This window comes from Merops nubicus, unplaced genomic scaffold (genome assembly GCF_000691845.1).
Source record: "Merops nubicus isolate BGI_N331 unplaced genomic scaffold, ASM69184v1 scaffold45473, whole genome shotgun sequence".
NCBI classification, from domain to species: Eukaryota; Metazoa; Chordata; class Aves; order Coraciiformes; family Meropidae; genus Merops; species Merops nubicus.
In genome coordinates, this window is record NW_008601810.1 from 1 (window position 1) to 18,138 (window position 18,138).

At 39.8% G+C, this 18,138-nt stretch overlaps 1 protein-coding gene across 1 annotated transcript; it reads left to right on the plus strand.

The window, feature by feature from the left end:
- Nucleotides 1-4: 4 nt before the first annotated feature.
- Nucleotides 5-3,116, plus strand: FAM206A (family with sequence similarity 206, member A; the record flags this gene model as incomplete). The annotated part of the gene is made up of 5 exons (XM_008938097.1): nt 5-27; nt 1,871-2,000; nt 2,698-2,774; nt 2,850-2,919; nt 2,988-3,116. Coding segments are annotated over 5 exons (429 nt in total), but the record flags the coding sequence as incomplete, so codon positions are not given.
- Nucleotides 3,117-18,138: the final 15,022 nt, after the last annotated feature.

Consider the following 18,138-nt stretch of genomic DNA (forward strand, 5'->3'; position numbering starts at 1 on the left):
CTTCTGCGTGCTGCAGCACTCCAACAGGCGAGTGGCTGCGTCAGTCGCGTTAATCGTGTGCTACAGACGGCGACTGCAGGGCAGGGAGTGAAGTGTCATAAGGTAGTTTCGGCTTTGGTGTAGGTGGGCGTCCGGTCATTAGGAACAAAGCAGCCCTGGAGCTGGTTGGGGTTCTGGCCCAGCTCCTGCCCCCTGCTGAAGCGTTTCTGAGGGGTTAGCCCCTGGGGAAGAACAGCGCTTAACTACTGTCCACACAGAAAATGGGCAGTGCCATTTCCTCGTCTGTTAAAGGAAGGTGGGGAGGTGTTTGTGGTTGCTGGGCTTCTGTTAATTCAGAGTACCTTCACATTTGTGCCAAATATTAACATGCAGTCATTAGTTTCAGTCCTAGTCTAAACAATTTAAATCCTGTTGATATGGGGGAAAGGAAATAAAAATATAAACACTTTTTCAGCTGTCTGTAAAGATTATTTTGCTATTTCTGAAGTATGAGGGCCCTTGGCTTTTACATCAGCGTTAGGTGAATGCTCTGTAAGTATTTTACCTTTGTTATCTCTGGGGCTATGGCTCAGTTTGACACTTCTAAGCAGTTGTAAAATTCTCTGTTGATTCTTTGTTTTGCCAGGTCTCAGCTCTATAGGTGAAAGCTCCAGCAGGGGATTTGCTGTCTTCCCCTTAGGAGGAGGCTGGGGTCAGGAGGAGGGAGCCCCTCTGGTCCCCTTGGGCTGCTGGGTCCTGCTGGCAGCATTCGCCAGGATCCAGCTCCCTCTTGCGGACTCTGCGGGGAGGAGTGCAGGGAGAGGGACGCAGCATCTGCAGGGGAGGATCTGGTTCTGTGCCGTGATTTTCTCTCGTTACTGCTCTGTTAACTCTGGCCCTTGAGTTAGGTTTTAAACCCTTCTTAAAGTGAATAGCTTCATCTTTGTTTATTGGCAAGTTCTGGGCTTTCCACGTATGTCCATGGTTCTAGACCAGGGATGAAGGTAGGCCCAGTCGCTACAGCTGACCTCGCCTCAAACTCTCCAGATTCATGACAAGAAAACCTCCTTCAGAATAAGATAAAATGCAAGCAGCAGGTAACTAAAGCCCAGATCACCAAAAGACTCATCTGCTCTAACTATTCACCACTAAGGGGCTTTAACCCTTCTAATGCCTTGTGTTACATTTTCCAACAAAATCAAACTGTGCTTTACTCAGTCACCTCTGGGGCATGCCTATTTCAGCTATCAGCAACATGAACCAGGTATGCTCCCACGGGGAGCAGCTCTAGCTTATTTAAAAACTCTAGTTCTGTTTAATAAGAGTGTACTACTTCTGATGACCCAGCCCAGTATCTCAAAGTAAAGCACCTCTGACCTTGCTTTAGGTCAGAATGTAATTTTCATTCAGTATGAACAGCAGACATCAAATAAGATGCCCCAAAGAAAGCAAGTCAAATTTGATCCTGTGTCTGACACTTTTACAAGTGGAATATTAAGATTTGTCCCTGATCTACAGCCTACAGTTATATGCAGTTCTCCATTAGCTCAGGTAGATTGTGTCCTGTGTTACCCTACTCAAGCTCTATGCTGTCACCCAGACCTGTCTGTCCTTGCCTTCCTCCATGAGCCTGCTGGGTGCCCATCCTCTTGACTCCCACTGCAGTAAGCTGAACTATCAGCTTAACCTGTGCTTCAGAGAGTGAAAATAAATATCAGCTTTCCCAACATTGAACGTCTCGCTGGTGTTTCAGACTAGGAGCCCAAATGAAGCATTCAAGACCAGTGTGAAGTCCTACCTGTATAGGCAGAGAAGTTGTGGAGCTTGCTCAGAGCACACAAGATCGTGACTTCTCACAACTACTGTGTAGTAATTGCATTTATTTTTGCAGAATCTGTGTCATCACCTTGGCAGAAGCCCATCCTCTTCTTCAAAGTGGAAAAACAATTAAAAGCATTAATTACCAAATCAGTGCCAACTGTAGCAGACTCCAGAATAAGGTCTCTGGGAAGTCAAAAAGGGTATGGCTTTTTGATTTGGTTAGTTCTAATTTTAACCTCTCATCCTACCCAAGACTCTAAGTAAGTTTCTATCCCAGGACAGAAACTTGCCAGGTTACCTTAACATTTTACTTTAAAACAGCCCCTCCACAGTTGAATTAAGACTTTTTCAAGAGGTGCCCATCTGCCAGGGTTTTACAGAGCTGCTACAGCACCAGTGGTTTCCAGTGTTGCTCAAAACAAAAGCTAACATGCTTTTAGTAATTATTTTCATAGTATACAGAGGGACTTTAACATCCCTGAAGAGACAAAACACGGAGGATTTGGAGACTAGTCTTTCTCAGCAAACGCAGATGGGCTGGTTCAGTCTGTTTCATGGTGGGTTTTCAAATGTGGAGTTTAACCTGGTTATACTGAAAACAACAGTGCTGTTTTTCTTCTTGCTCTCCAGATTTCAATCTGATCAAATTATAAGTCTGTTATTTGGCAAGAAACTTAATTATGACTAAATCTGTAAGCTTGTAACAAGCTTCTATTCGATTTGTGCTCATAACTAAGCTGGCAGCTTCCCTTCTGTAGGGGAGCACAGCTACGTGCCTTGCAGTGACCTGTAACTGTCACATGGCCTTGCTTTGTTGCAAGGAGCTCAGGCTCTTGTGTGGCTGATGGTAAACCCTAAGTAATTAGCAGTATATATATGTTTATTTTTCAAATGCAGGGAGCTCAGTTTTTAACAGAGCTTGCCCCTCTGTGTAGGATATCTTCATCAGATGGGGAGGAATACACCATTTACAGGTGAGGTTTTTCCCTTTTTCCTCTTACCTTGGCATACCACGCACTTCTGCTGAATCTGAACACTTCTTTCTGCAGTTGTATACGAGGGCGACTGATAGAAGTGAATGAAAACATCCTTAACAATCCCACTCTTCTGCAAGAAAAGGTGAGACACTTTCTTGCTTTATATTTTCTAACTTTTATTTCACTGCTAATTCCAGTCTTGCTTTTTAGCCATCAACCGAGGGTTACATCGCAGTGGTTCTACCCAAATTTGAAGAAAGCAAGAGTATAACTCAAGGACTTCTGACACAGAAGGAGTACGAGGAAGTTTTGTTGAAACGTCTCAATTCTTCTTTATGAAATTAATTATACAATTATCAACTGCATTTGATACTAAATCGCTACTTTTATTGTCTACTAACTTTCATAGTACTGAAAGGCCTAGCACCTGTTTTTAAAAGTGGAATTTAAACCTTTGATGTATACAAGAATAAACTAGTTCAAATAGTTTGTGTATTAAAATTTGTATCCTCCTTTTCTCTGAATTCTAGCACTACAAGTTTTGATAATGCTGGGGAGGATTTATGTTCCACAGGCAGCTTTGCTTCTGCTCAGTGCAAGCATAATAGACACAGAAAAATCATGTGATTTAGCTATCACTTAATTTAGCCATGCTAATAGAATATGGAGTTTAACAGAAGTGAATTGAAAACAAAAATGTAACAAGCCTACGTACAAAGAGCGGGTAAACTTGAAAATACACATTTCACACCAGGTTGTATTTTCATAGCATCCTCAAGTCAAATAATGCCCTTTGTACAGACGTTTGCCATAATCAGTATCTATTTTCTTAAATTTTAAATGCAATAAAGTCTAATACTTGAGTGGTCCTACATGCAATTTAAATTCTGCTCAGAAAATTCAAATAAAAAAGGAAACAACAACTGCCATCTACAAATAAAGGTGGTAAAAGAAAAAGGTTTGGAATCAAGAGTATAAATGACTTCAAGATACAGTTTGGGAAATGTGAATCATGTCAACAAGGTGAAAATTCAGTGGTGCAGCTATTGAAAGAGGGTTGGGCTTTTTTTCCTAGAACTACTTCATTGCAGGTACAACTTGGAACATTTCAGTGCTTTAGGCCACAGCCTTTCAGACTATAGTCCTGATTCTGCTTTATCAAATACATAGACTGAAATAGGCCAGAGATGAGTTTACAGCTTTCAACAGTAGCGTTACATATATCATATGCAGCACAAGGTTCTTTACATAAAATGTCTATTAGCAGCATCTTTGGGTTGAAACATCCCTTAAGACATTCATAAGCATTAACTACAAACCCAGTATCGACAGTGAGCATAGGAAAGGCATTCACATTATAAAAATACATAGCAATTAGACCAGCTGGTGTTGGAATTGCCAAGCAATGGGACATTACTGATGTGACAAAGGCCAACAGTTTTAATTCAGATGAACCTGGTTTGACTTTCCACAAATGAAAGCAATATTGAAAATTCAGCAAGTGTTATTTTCAAATGGGACTTCCTGCATTTCTAAGTGCTGCAATTACTTGCTCTCTAGAAATGTCATGTTTGTGACATGATTTTCTAGAGACTTGATGCCAAATGTCTCAGCTCTCCTTTCTGCAGTGTGTGCATTTGGACCGGTTCGCACTCTGTCTTCTCTCCAGGGTGGAGCAGGTTTAAGGCAGCCGTTTCCTGCTTTACTCTGTGTGTATATATATATAAAAAAAATCTTAGAAACAAATAAACAAAACCTCCCAAGACCCAAACCAACCAGAAACCTGAAAATGAACCAAGTACTTGCCTTTCTCAGTAATTTGTAGCCAAGAGGAAGAAGTTGGCATAACAGAGTCATCACGTTCCTTGTTTTCAGAATGCATGCATCAACCTAAACAAGGCAAAAAGCAGAGTAAGACAACTCATTACTCTTATTAGGCAATCGTTTAATAAATAACATAATCTGTTTCAAACTTGGGCAATATTTGTCCTCATAAATCCCTTCTCATCAAGAGGTTTTGCCTATCTTCTTTGAATTTCTCTATATAGTATGTGTAAAGCAACAGCATCCATTCTCTTGACCCAAGACGTGAGCTAGGAAGCAGAAGGGAATGACACATCCCAGGTGTCTTGGAAGGCAGCTCTTACCATCCAAGTGTGACTCACCACAATTCTTTCAAAAAATTTTTCCTTTTATGTCCCATCGGCATGATTTAGAAAGCCATGCATCATGCAAGCCTTACCTTGATATGAAGTTAGCTAAATCTTAAAGCATCTGAGTTTATGCCTGAAGTCTAATACTCAGGCATACACTCAAACACCAGGTCACAAGTCTGGGCCCTCAATAAACGTTCATTTGATAGCCTGTCACCACTAAGGAGCGACCCATCACTCTGCACAGAGAGACTGCAGTTCCCATTTAACTTAGCTAGAGAGTGTAAAACAAACCTGGCAGCAGCCCTGAGTAGTAGCCTCAAAACCAGTTTGGTTCCGAGTGGCTTGGGTGCTCAGTTTCAGTCCTTGCTGTAAAAGTGAAACATCTTTTCCAGAGCTCATTGGCAACAAACATCCAGGAGCACAGAAATGGTCTTAGAATCATAAAATCCTTTATGTTGGAAGGGACCTCCAAGATCATCAAGTCCAACCATTAAGCCAACACTACTAAGACCTCTGCTAAAACAGATCAGAATCTGTCAGGGATGGAAGGGACCACAAGGATCACCCAGTTCCAACCCCTCTGCCATGAGCAGGGACACCTCCCACTAGATCAGGCTGCCCAGAGCCTCATCCAGCCTGGCCTTAAAGACCCCCAGGGATGGGGCCTCAACCACCTCCCTGGGCAACCCATTCCAGGGTCTCACCACTCTCATAGGGAAGAACTTCTTCCTCACATCCAGCCTGAATCTGCCCACTTCCAGCTTTGCCCCATTCCCCCTAGTCCTGTCACTACCTGACATCCTAAAAAGTCCCTCCCCAGCTTTCTTGTAGGCCCCCTTAAGATACTGGAAGGCCACAATAAGGTCACCTCAGAGCCTTCTCTTCTCCAGACTGAACAGCCCCAACTCTCTCAGTCTTGCTCACATTGATCATATTGCTGCTCATGGATACTTATATATAAGAAGTATATATTATAATATTATTGCCATTTGTCCTACAGGAAAGCTGCTAAGGTCTGCAATTCTAATGGTAACAATGCTGAGACTTTTTGGCAGATGTATGCATATTTACTTCTAACAAATACAAATAACATCAGAATAAACTCTGAGCAGTCTGGAGTAGAATCTCTCTACCTACTGAGAAGCAGTGATTTCAGTAAGAGAGTCCAGGGTGGGGTGGAAATTTTTACATTTATGTTAAGCATCAATAACAGAATAACAATAATTATTAGCGTGGTGGAAATACAAATTACCTTCATTAACAGTGTGATCATTGAAGCCCTTTCTTAATGAGGTACACTTAATTATAGTTCATATTCCTCTGAGTGAAGTTCTGGTGGATTACAGTATTATTGCTGTGATCTCAGGGATTACAGTAATTATTATGTACAGTATTACTTCAGCTCATATTAGGCAGCTGAAACTTCTCAGTTGCAGCAGGATAAAATTCCAGTACCTGTCTGTATCTAGTGGGTTAGTTGAGGGAGATGTTGACAGAAGTTCTTTGAAAAAAAGTTCTCATCAGTAAAAAGCAATATGAAGTAGGGGACACCCTTCCAGTTTTTTTTTTTTTTTTTAGGACCACTCCAGGAACATCATTTTGATGATGAATGCATGAACGAGGGGGTCAGGTCAGGATAAACTGCACTAAAGCCCTTCTCTGGTAGTGGGGGAGAAAAAGAAAAGAATAAAAAAAAAGAAGGCAGCTAGGAAACAGTAGCACCCATGCTGAAGAAAATCTCCTCCTGAGACAAGATAGTGCAGTAAGTGGCTTGGATTACAGTTATCAGTGAGTTATCAGATGTCCTAATAGAAAAAGTATTTTCAGCAAGGGGACAGTTGCTACTGTCCTGCCCCTGTACTTGACTCAGTTTCTCAAAACATGTGAAGTGCAAAACAGCACTTCCAGCTGACATAAATTCCTCTCCTTAGGAACAGCAACAATGACAGAGCATAGCCAAAAAATGCACAACAACATGAAATTTTGTAGTTATTAATTTTTATGGTCCTCTGTCAACCCAAGTTCAGCTATCATGAACTGTTTTGTATTTTAAGAAGGATCAGAAATTAGTAAGTTGCTGTGTTTCAAAACAAGTTAAGTTTGACTATCAGGAAAACAGAATTTTTACCTTACCTTTGTAAATGTAGCACTTTTACCCTGAACAGAAGTTTTAGCTGTCATCTGGAGCTGTTTGCACATAGAGATCAGTTTTTCAGCCTCCAACAGAAGCAAAGATGTGTCATCATCGTGCACCTGAAATGTGTTTCAGGAAGACAAAGCCACTCTGTGTTAAAGACTGCCATGGTGAGTTACTGGAGAAGACAGCACAACCAGCTCTGAGGCAGTATCACCAGTGTGGCAAGCTGAATGGCTCTTTTAGAGGTCATACATCACCTGATCAGAAAAGGCATGAAGAGCTGAAGCAAGCTTTGTGCCCTCTGTAGCAAAAATCTAGAAGGGAGAGAAAGCATGTAATAACGTGAACCACAATGAAAGATGAGGCTCTTTTTCCCTTGTTCTAATGACTAGTGTGCTATGAAGTAAAAAGGTAGCACAAAACGTTTATGATAGTTGTATACATTTATAATTAACAAGTCATCAGCTTGCAGTGACTTCTGAAATAAGAAGCTACGCTACAAGTTGCCATTCTCATGAAAATCCTGCTGCTCAGACTAGGATGGAGTATGTGTTAACACTAGCAGGGACTGAGCTAAGTGACACAAAAAATACTATTGATGCATTGAAGCCCACTGCATTTGCCATAATGCCAGTTTGCTATTCCTACTCCTAATTGGAATCTATTAGTGGAATGAATGCTGTCCTAAGCTGCTACTGGAACACTGAAAAGTTGCCTTTCAGAAAGGAAGTACCAGAGTTAGGCTGCTAAAAACAGTTTCCAGTCAATTCAGGGTACACTGTACTCATGTAAGGAATCTGGGGGTTAAGTCCTGATTTGTTCTTCACTCAGAGTGCCTAACTCCTGTTTTGTTAAACACTTCTTACCTCTGCTTGATGAAATAAATCTTGAGTAGTTTTCAGAAGTCCTTCTCCCCTGTGGGAAATAATAAAAGCAGAATATATGCTATGTATAGACCGCAGATTATTTTGTCTGTTACTTGTACAAGTTGTCTCTCTCTCTCTTTCTCTGTCTCCCCCCCATTCACACCACTCAGCTGCAAAATATCTATCTTTTAGAAGATACTATGCACAACAATAACTTACTCCAGGAACTGCATTTAAAAAAAATCATATAAACACCTCAGTGGCTTGAGTACTACTGGGAAATCAGCAATGCTTCAGTTCTCATCAGCTGAACGAGGACAGAAATCCTTGTCTCTGGCATACTGAGTATTATTGAACTAGTAGGTAAGGAAAAAAACCTCAACTCTTGTGAAAAAAAATAACCCCAAAACTAAGTTCTTCAAATAAGAAAGCTGACATTGCACGGGCAGTTCCCGAAGAACACCTTTCAGTATGGCAAAGATCAATAATTCTAACCCACAGTTACATACCTGTGCTTTAATTCCTTTAATTTTGAAAGTATTTATGAACACATTTCTTAAAATGTTTTTATACCCAAGCATTAATTTAAATAGCTTTTATGCAACAGAACAGATGCTTAGCACTTTAAAAAAACCACTGATTTTATTATAAAACAGCTTAGAAATTTACAAGAACTTATGAAGTGTAAGGGTAGAAATTAAAGCTAATTTCTGAAGGTGTCCCAATTATTATACTCTGAAAATGAGATTGCCTTATTTCTTATAAGCACTGTTAATGCTGCTCTTCCCACCCAAACATGCTGGGTACAGTGTAATTACCTGGTAAATAAATACATGGAGTAAGCCATACTTGACATGCCTTGTCCATGTTGCACAATGTCATTCTCCTGATCTTCCCATTTCTCTGTCTCAGAATCCACATCAGATGTGAGCAGATGCAATTCTAATCCAAGTTTTGCAATTTTTGCCTGTTCCTGTAAATGGTAACCATATTTATGGCACTTGAAAATGCATTCTTCAGACAAGATTAAAAAAAAGGTTTGTTACTAAAATGATGGCATCTTACCTCAGTATCTAGTTTGACTGGCTTTAATGCTTTCAGATTTGCATTATGCTTCTGTTTCAAACAAAAAATATTTTAAAATGAATTAATAAGAATTTTAGTAGCAAATCATAACAGTTGATTCTATACTCAAAGGAAGACTTCACAGGAGAGTTCTAGTGGTTCAGAGAAACTTCTCAGCAGAAGCCAAGAACTTATTCTTATCTGGGTGTCCTCCTGAACTGGCATCTGCAATCACTGTCTGTGCCTACAGACACCCTAAAGTTTTCAGGAGAAGACCTCTTCCAGTTGTCAGGCTCCACCTCCTCACGCAGTACCATCACTTCCCCTTACTCTACTTAATTTTAAGTATTTCTGAGGATTTAAACAGTTTTAATCAAGTACACCGATTTTTCCATCAGAGATGACACTGATGGAACAGGGCCGTGGAAGCTGCCTGAGCTAGGAGCAAGCTGACCTGAGGGACAGCCCACGGGCACGCCAGCGTGCCTGCAGCTCACTGCTCGGGGTCGCTCTGTTGAAGCAGCTGCATTTCCTTCTTGTACTGAAGTCGTGAATTATCTGAAATACCAGTCTTGCTGCAAGCTAAATATTGGGTCAGATTAAACAGTAATTGGTGGTACTAATGTGAGCGGACGTGTGGTAAGGCTGAGCTCACCAGCTGCCTAACACATGCACAGCAACACAGGATGTGTTTCAAATCAGGCTGCACGTAGACGGCAGCAGTTCCTGGCGTTAACTTCCCGTGCTGGTGCTGCCACTGGGCAAAGGCAACAGAAACCAAGGGTCCACACTCTGAAACTGCACAGCAGTGCAGAGGAGTGCCAAGTACAGAGCTGGGGTCACGACTTGGAGAGGTGTGAGCCACTGGAGGAGGCTGGATGGTAAGAGTGCAGGACTGAGATCCTTGTCTGAGAATCTGAAAAGATTTGCTATTCATTACTGGGAGTACTAATTAAGCTCAGTAATGCCTGCAAGGCTGAAAAAAAGCACTATTCATTGTGAACAGCATCAGAAACAAGATCCAAGTGCCTCTCCCTCTTGTCATTTCAAGAGCTGAGCAAAATTAAATTACTATTATTGAAGTTCCTACTACCATGCACTGCTCAGTTTAGCTTTTGTGCCATTTGTCTTTTCCTGTCTCCAAACTTTTAAATATTCTGAATCTTATCAATGTCTACCCAGATTAGATGCTAATTCTTCCCATACATGAGAAATGCCAATCTCATATGAAAAGATTTAGCAAAAACTTTTAAGAACTGATAGTCCTAACTGTCATCCAAGTTTAACTGTATTGCATACTAAAACTGCACTTCAAGAAGTGCTGGTTTTAAGGTAGTGTCTTACATGAATTAAGGAACACAAAGTCAAACTAGATCTGTAGGCAAACCCAAACTTTGGGCTACAAGGGTATTGCAAATATTTAAGCTGCTGAGTGAAGAGTATTCAAGAAAAGCAACACTCTAGGTAAGTTTTTTAATCCAGAAATAACTAAAGTAACCTCACAATGTTTGTCAGATTTGTAGGGTTTTTTTCATTCTAATGTTCACTCACACTACTTGAATAGAAGAATTGGTAAAAAGCCTTTTTTTTTGCTTTTAAAATATGATTTGACACTTAATACTACAGAGAAAAATATACCTGTGCATTAAGCACACACATGAATCATCACTACTGCTCTGTCCCCAACTGTGGCATGGCCTAGGGTGCCACCTGTTACCAGCCAACAGCACAGGCACAATTCAACAGATGTAACAGAATAGGAAATCTAATTAGATTGAGAGGAACAGTGTAGCTTCTGTGCAGGCACAGCAGACCTCTGTCTGGCAGTAGGGAGAGAAGAGGCAGCACCAAGAGTCACAGCACTGGGAAGAGAGGCAGTTACAAAGGTTAGTGCATTAGTCAGGCAAAGAAACTACTCTGTGAAGAAACTCTCTTGTCATATGGATATAATCTACATATGGTTAATAGAGTTTGACAGTAGACAGCACAGCTCCCCCAAACCTACACATCTTGCAAAATTCGAAAGAAGGCAGCAAGCTTTCCAACAACAACAAAGCAGAGCTGTTTAAATCCTGTGAACAAAGTTTTTATTCAATAAAAAGTATTTTTAAAAGGTATATGAATCACTAAGTGGGAATCTGTCTTCAAACATCTCTTCTTTAAATCCTGGCTGAAGCCCAGAAGCTATGTAGCTTGATCAAACCAGAGAGGGACAAAAACCCTATCAAAAGTCACCAGACCAATTTATTTTGCTGCCCCAGTATTTAGTCCTGTAACAGTGACATTCATCCATGCTTACCCAGCCTAAGATTATATTCTATTTAAAGAACACAGATTGGATTTATAATGTATGACTGTTCCTCTTATCATTAAGGGTCAGAAGTAGCACATAGTGTTTGAAGTCACAGAACTGCACGACAGAAGATGTGTCAAGGTTACAGGTTGAAGAAAAAGCACCAAGAGAAAAAACCAAGCTAGAGCTTACTGTACCTTCTGAAATCATTCTTCCTCTTTTCCTACCCAGGAAAAAGATTCAGCATGTAGCAAGTGAATCAAATGACTGATTACATGACACTAACAAGGTTTAGGCGGTTTCCTAACACACAGATGCTCTCAGAAACAATGCAATATCAGTTACAATCAGCTAAGGGTATTAATTACCTCACAACTAAACCTGGACATTTGGGGTATTTTTCCTGCATTAAAAGCATTTAAGACTGAAGAAGAGAACAAGAACCCATTATCCGAAGAGCCTACGACAGGCTCGAACATGTCCATTTGTTCCTAATAGGTCAACTTGAGCAACGTTTAAAAAAAATTGTGTTACCAAGACTTATTTTCAGTATGTTGCAGCACATTGTAATAGTAACAATGCATCTTTTATTATATAGTGTAACAGTCAAGTACATGGTAAAAAAATACATCCTGCTAATGAACAGGAATTAAAAGATCATGTACAAAGTAATTAAAGCATATTATGTAACTAGTTGTTCTAGTTTTCACGTTTGCTATTCATTTAACATGTTGACAAAGTTTTCTATTTTACTGTTAGCCATCCAGTCAAGTTGCATGTTACCAAGATACTGCTATGTCCTCATCAAGGTGTGACATGGAAAGCAGTCAGTCAGTTACTTGATAGCACATATAAAGTAAATACAACAATCCCAAAAGCAACTTACCCCTGGTCTGGGCAGTGATAGGTAGACACGCTTCTCTCCTATGAAGAACACACACATTTACACCAAAATTTGTACACAGACTTTAATCAATGGGATCACATGCTTTACTTCATCCTTCCTTAACTTGCTGTGCTATAGAAGCAAATAACTCACCTGTAATTCCTCCTCTATGAATATTGCAAGACTCCCTCCTTGCCTCATGCTTCCAGAAAGACACAAGCCAAGAACCCTGTGTTGTTCAGATTTTAGCTCTTGCCAACTGGCATTTACAAAAGCTCCTCTGAACAGTTTCCCTCAGGAAGATTTCTAGTCCCCTGCATGCAATCCACAAGCAAGAGCAGAAATTTCTCCAGTGACTAAGTAGCTATTGCTATATGCATCCATTTTGTTGCCAAGTACAAGACATACAATGGTAGTTCCACACAAGGCTTTTCTTGGCATGGTTAGGTCTAAAATAGGCCATTAGTGAGAAATACCTAAGCGAGTTTGTGGTGGTTTTTTTGTTTGAGTTTTTTTTTGTGGTTGTGTTTTGTGTTTTTTTTTTTTGGTTTTTTTTTTGTATGTTTGTTTGTTTTTGAAGTAATGCCAATAAAGCCCTCGTGTTGCACTCTATTATATACATCCCATACACACTGTATTTTAAAAAGAAAGTTCTGTAGCACTGGACACACTTATTAAATTATTTCTTATATCCCCAGGAGCCTCAGATATTCCAAATCTGAGCAAAACAAATGGACGGAAAAAACCAGTCCTTTTAGGTGTTACCTAAGAGTGGATACAAAAAGTTCATCAGCTAGAGGAAACAGTGCCTGTGCTAACAGCCTAGGACTAGAGCTCCATTTATCAAAAGACTTAATTAGCTATGAAGACTTAAGTTTCTTACAATAGATTCAGGAGAGAAAAGTCTGCTACATAAAAATAAAATAAATAAAAAAACTTAAAAGCTAGCAAAAAATAGATTTTACCTGAAGAAACAAAGGGCTACCATACTAGATATCAGCCACAGGTTTGTATAGAGGTGACACATCTCGACAAAGAACAAACAACAACACCCCCGTCCCTCTCCCCAACTGCTATTTTCTCCTCTTGCATCAGCTCCTAGAGAAATTCCATTCTGAGTCCTCAGAAGACAGTTTTCTTGTGCATTCGTGAGGTTTTGAAAATATGCTCTTTATCTCCAGACACCACAGAAAGACTACAAGCTCCATGTCTAAGCAGCTGACCCCTAAAAAAAAATTTCAGTAAGTTGTCCCTCAACCCTCTTGATAAGTATGAAAAATATAATTCCTGCTTTCTAAGATCACCTCTTCCTTCCTCTACCCAGTTTCGTGAAAGATCTGGCCACAAGCTGCCTTTTTTTTTTTTTCAGAATGCAGTTTTTTAGATATTAATTGCCCAAACATGCATTCAAGCAAGTTTTCTCCCTGAAGACTGATAGAGTTTTGAGAAGTGATTTACAACATCCTATGTGTCAGAACATCAGCTAAAGGGCATGGAAGAAAGCATGTAAGATGTACCAAGAACACAAGCTAACTTGCAAGTTTAAAATGCTGTATTGTAAATGATCTCCTTGGTGCCAAGTAAAAACCTGTTCGCCATGTTAAAAAAAAAAGTTCAAACACAAAGCATTGACATAAAAAACGGAATACAAATGCATATTGAGAAGAAATTGTATTTATATACACAATGTGGGCATTCAGAATTATGGAAAACAAATGGAAAGAGACAAACCAAAAGAGACAAACCGAAATAATAAAAATAATTGATTTTGCTCTTCAGGCAACTCCCATTACTTGGCCTTGCAAGGTTTAGTTGCTCACCATATTTGGAAGAGGAAGGCTCTCACTATTTTTTTCTTGGAACATTAAAAAACAAACAAACAAACAAAAAAAAAACCACAAACACAAACCAAACACATAGAAAACCTAAAACCACAAACACCCCACATCACTGTACCCACAGATACCAAACCTTTCAAAAGTGTAGATCAACTCAGGACAGAAATACTCCTACTTCATCAGAAAATGCTTAATTACATCAGTATAATCACAGAACTTATTTTTGATTCCATTAACAGAACACACAAACATTTTTTCAGGTATGTAGTTTCTTTAGTTTGTAAGTCAGCTCTTCACTATAATAGCAAAAGCCTCTTTTGCCATATTATGACCTTCCTTTTATTTATTCAGGTCTGCCTTAGTTTTTTCCTAACGTGTATTCTCTAACATGTTTTTCCATCCTACTTCATTTAAAATTATTTCATCCTCTTTGCCTTTCAGTTTTCCGATTTCCAGTAGGTTCCAGTCATGTTTTTCCCCCCAAAACAGATATTTCACTTCTAAATCCTGCCTTTGATTTAATTTCTTATTTGAGAGTAGGATGGTTGCATCCCTGCTTCATCATTCTTTGTAAACCTCTGATTTCTAAATTCTGAAATTTTCATCTGTATCCCCTATTCATCCACTACAGCCCTCTCAAATCCTCATAATCATTTAACTCTTCTCAAATCAAGTGAGCAAAATAAAAGAGGAGGGCAGAAAAGGAAGTTCTCTTCATAAATCATCCTCTTACTTCCAACCAAGTTACAAGGGAGCAACTTGGGGATTATTCACATTCTTCTCCAGCATGTTTGAAACAAAAAGTTAGAGAAAAAAAAAAAAAAAGATTGACTAATGTCCAAGAGATTGGATCAATGAGAGGTACTTTCATTAGGTGATTCACTTCAGGGCTCTTGCACTTTGAGATATCTAACCTGAACTAGTAATTCTGAGCACAAATGCTCCATGGGCTGACACAGGTCTCCCAGCTGACAGGAGCCAACCTCTAGAGGAGCCCAGCACTCTCCTCAGCCCAGATCAGCCATGAACTGCTTCAAACACCATCACTGTGGAAACTGGGTCTCTGCACTGTTGGATTAACAGGTATTTTAGGACTAAGCAAAAGAAGGCCAAGCCTATCTCACTGTACAGTTCTGCATAGCAGAGACATTTTCAAAATATGCCTGAGGGATAATGGGCTGTGGTGTGCTCACCAACGTGTCCTACCTGCTCATGCATGAGCACCCCCTCCCCAGGAGAAGCCCATTTCAATTTGGGGATGATCTGGTGCGATCACGTTGAAACTGAGTAATGTATTGCTTCATCTGAAAGCTAAATCTGGCTCTCTGCCCATGTGAGTTTTGAACCTCAGTATGAGAATACCCAGTTTGCTGATATGAAAGAAATACTGGGTAGAGTGGTAATGCAGTTAATCATAAAAACAAAGAAATACATATAAGCAATGTGAATCTAGTGTAATCAGAAAAAAGCTTCTTTTATTGGATGTGTCCAGCACATTTACTCACCATTCAATTTTTGCCTTTTAAGCTGTATTCTGAACGCTCTAACAAAGCCACACAGTTAAATTGGTAGTACAAAAATACAAGTTTTTAAACTGAAGAGAAAAAAAATACCTTCTTCTATCTTTTGTTACACACAATGACATTTCTACTAGGAATAAAGCACTTGATACATTTTCGTCTGTAAAATAAAGATTCCTTTACCAACCTCAACATTAAGACAAGTATCATAAGTTAAGAGAAGAATAAAATCTTACAAAATATTGTGAAACTCCACTGTGTTTGGAGGCTGAAAAGAAAAGACTGAGGAAATGAGAGACGCTAACAAGAACAGACTCAACTGGCCCTGCCAAACAGAAGATAGTCCTCACTGCACCCAGGCCCACACACACCACAGCCTCCAACGTGCTCAGCAACAGCTACATGTTCTCTTCTGCCTCCTTCAAGCACTGACATTGGGTTGCCTTGTGAAATGATGCTTTAAAGAAACTGGAAGGTATCACTTGTGGAAAATGTCTGTTCCCTGCTGTCAATAGCCACAAGATAGGAAAGTTGCTAACTAAATGAGGGGCTGGGAATCTGCCACAACACTTCAAGAACTGTTTGTTTGGAGAGCCAAGTATATGCTTTGCTGTGACTGCATGATTCTCATCCTGTTATTTTTAAATACAGTAATACATGTATATATGTACACACACAGAGGCACACATTATATATAAATACATTAAAAGTTTATCATTCAACCCTGCTCAACCACTGTATGAAAATGAAAAAATCATATACTGCATGATCAACCCTGTAAATTCCAAATTTTTTGTAACACATTAATATTAAAGTAGTATCGTATTTTAAGTCGCATTATATGAAATGTAATGTTGTGTTCAAAGTCAGTATGTCTTTGGCTCCCAAAACAAACAAAAACCTACTGAAAGTTAAGACCCATAAACAGAATCTCTGATTGCTACACATCTTTATATGGCATTCCATTTTATATGCACCAGTACAGGTTGGGGGCTGACCTGCTGGAGAGCCGTGTAGGGGAAAGGGACCTGGGGATCCTGGTAGACAGCAGGATGACCATGAGCCAGCAGTGTGCCCTAGTAGCCAAGAAGGCCAATGGCATCCTGGGGTGCATTAGAAAGGGTGTGGTTAGTCGGTCCAGAGAGGTTCTCCTCCCCCTCTATTCTGCATTGGTGAGGCCGCATCTGGAATATTGTGTCCAGTTCTGGGCCCCTCAGTTCCAGAAGGACAGGGAGCTGCTGGAGAGAGTCCAGCGTAGGGCTACAAAGATGATTAGGGGAGTGGAGCATCTCCCTTATGAGGAAAGGCTGAGGGAGCTGGGTCTCTTTAGCCTGTAGAAAAGGAGACTGAGGGGTGATCTCATCAATGTTTACAAATATGTAAGGGGTGAGTGTCAGGCAGATGGAATTAAGCTTTTTTCAGTGATGACCTATGATAGGACAAGGGGTAATGGGTGCAAATTGGAGCATAGGAGGTTCAAGGTGAATATCAGGAAAAAAATTTTTTCCTGTGAGGGTGACGGAGCACTGGAACAGGCTGCCCAGAGAGGTTGTGGAGTCTCCTTCACTGGAGTCATTCAAAACCCGCCTGGACGCCTTCCTGTGTGATGTACTCTAGGTGACCCTGCTCTGGCAGGGGGGTTGGACTAGATGATCTTTCGAGGTCCCTTCCAAACCCTATGATTCTATGATTCCAGACCAAGGTGGAAGAACAAGTAGGATAACAGTCACGTATCTCTCCAGTGCCTCAGATTCCAATAATCTGTGCTACACACAATTACTGTAAACCCACTCAGAACTTCAATATGTTTTCTTTTTTAGAAGTCTTCAGGCTCAGACACACATTCATCTGGCAACCAGCAGCAACAATTTAAGATTTACTGTCCTGTGTTTAGTTGTTTACTGTACTCAGAAGAAAGCTGGCAGAAAAGAACTGCTTACCTAAAAACCTGAGCAAGTACAGAAAGTTAAACTGACAAAATAAACACCAAAAATGAAAAAGCTCTCATGTTAATACCAAGATGAAGTGTTGTATAATTGATAAAGTGTCATCTAAGCTGAATAAGGATTTACTTTCTCAGTATCTTTGATAGAAAAAAGAAATACCTGTATTTAACTAAATCTAATCTTTAAAACCTGAGTGATTTTCTTAAAAATACAAGACATTCAGTATTATTATATAGTACATTCTATCTGTATGCAGTTATGCCTTAAAGACTGAAACAAACGTAGCCAAAAACTAAAACAAACTTAGCCACAAGTAGTATGACAGGCTACCATAACAACATCATCTGAAAAAAAGCCTGTTAGATAAAAATGAAAACCAAAATGGCTTCCATTCTAAAGGTAAATTACCCTATACTAAAACTAAACAGAATTTTTTTTTTTTCTTTAAGTTTCCAAGGTGTTCTTCTACATGTTGTACAAATACCAATAAACTTACCAACCAGAGAAAATATCCCAAGATTGTGCAGAGTCATCAGATTCCATCCAGGAGAAAGGACAGCAGTTTAAAAATCAAACAACTACATTCACTACATTATGAAGTGAATACAAGGCAAGTTGACATATAGAATGAATATATATATATATATATATGTA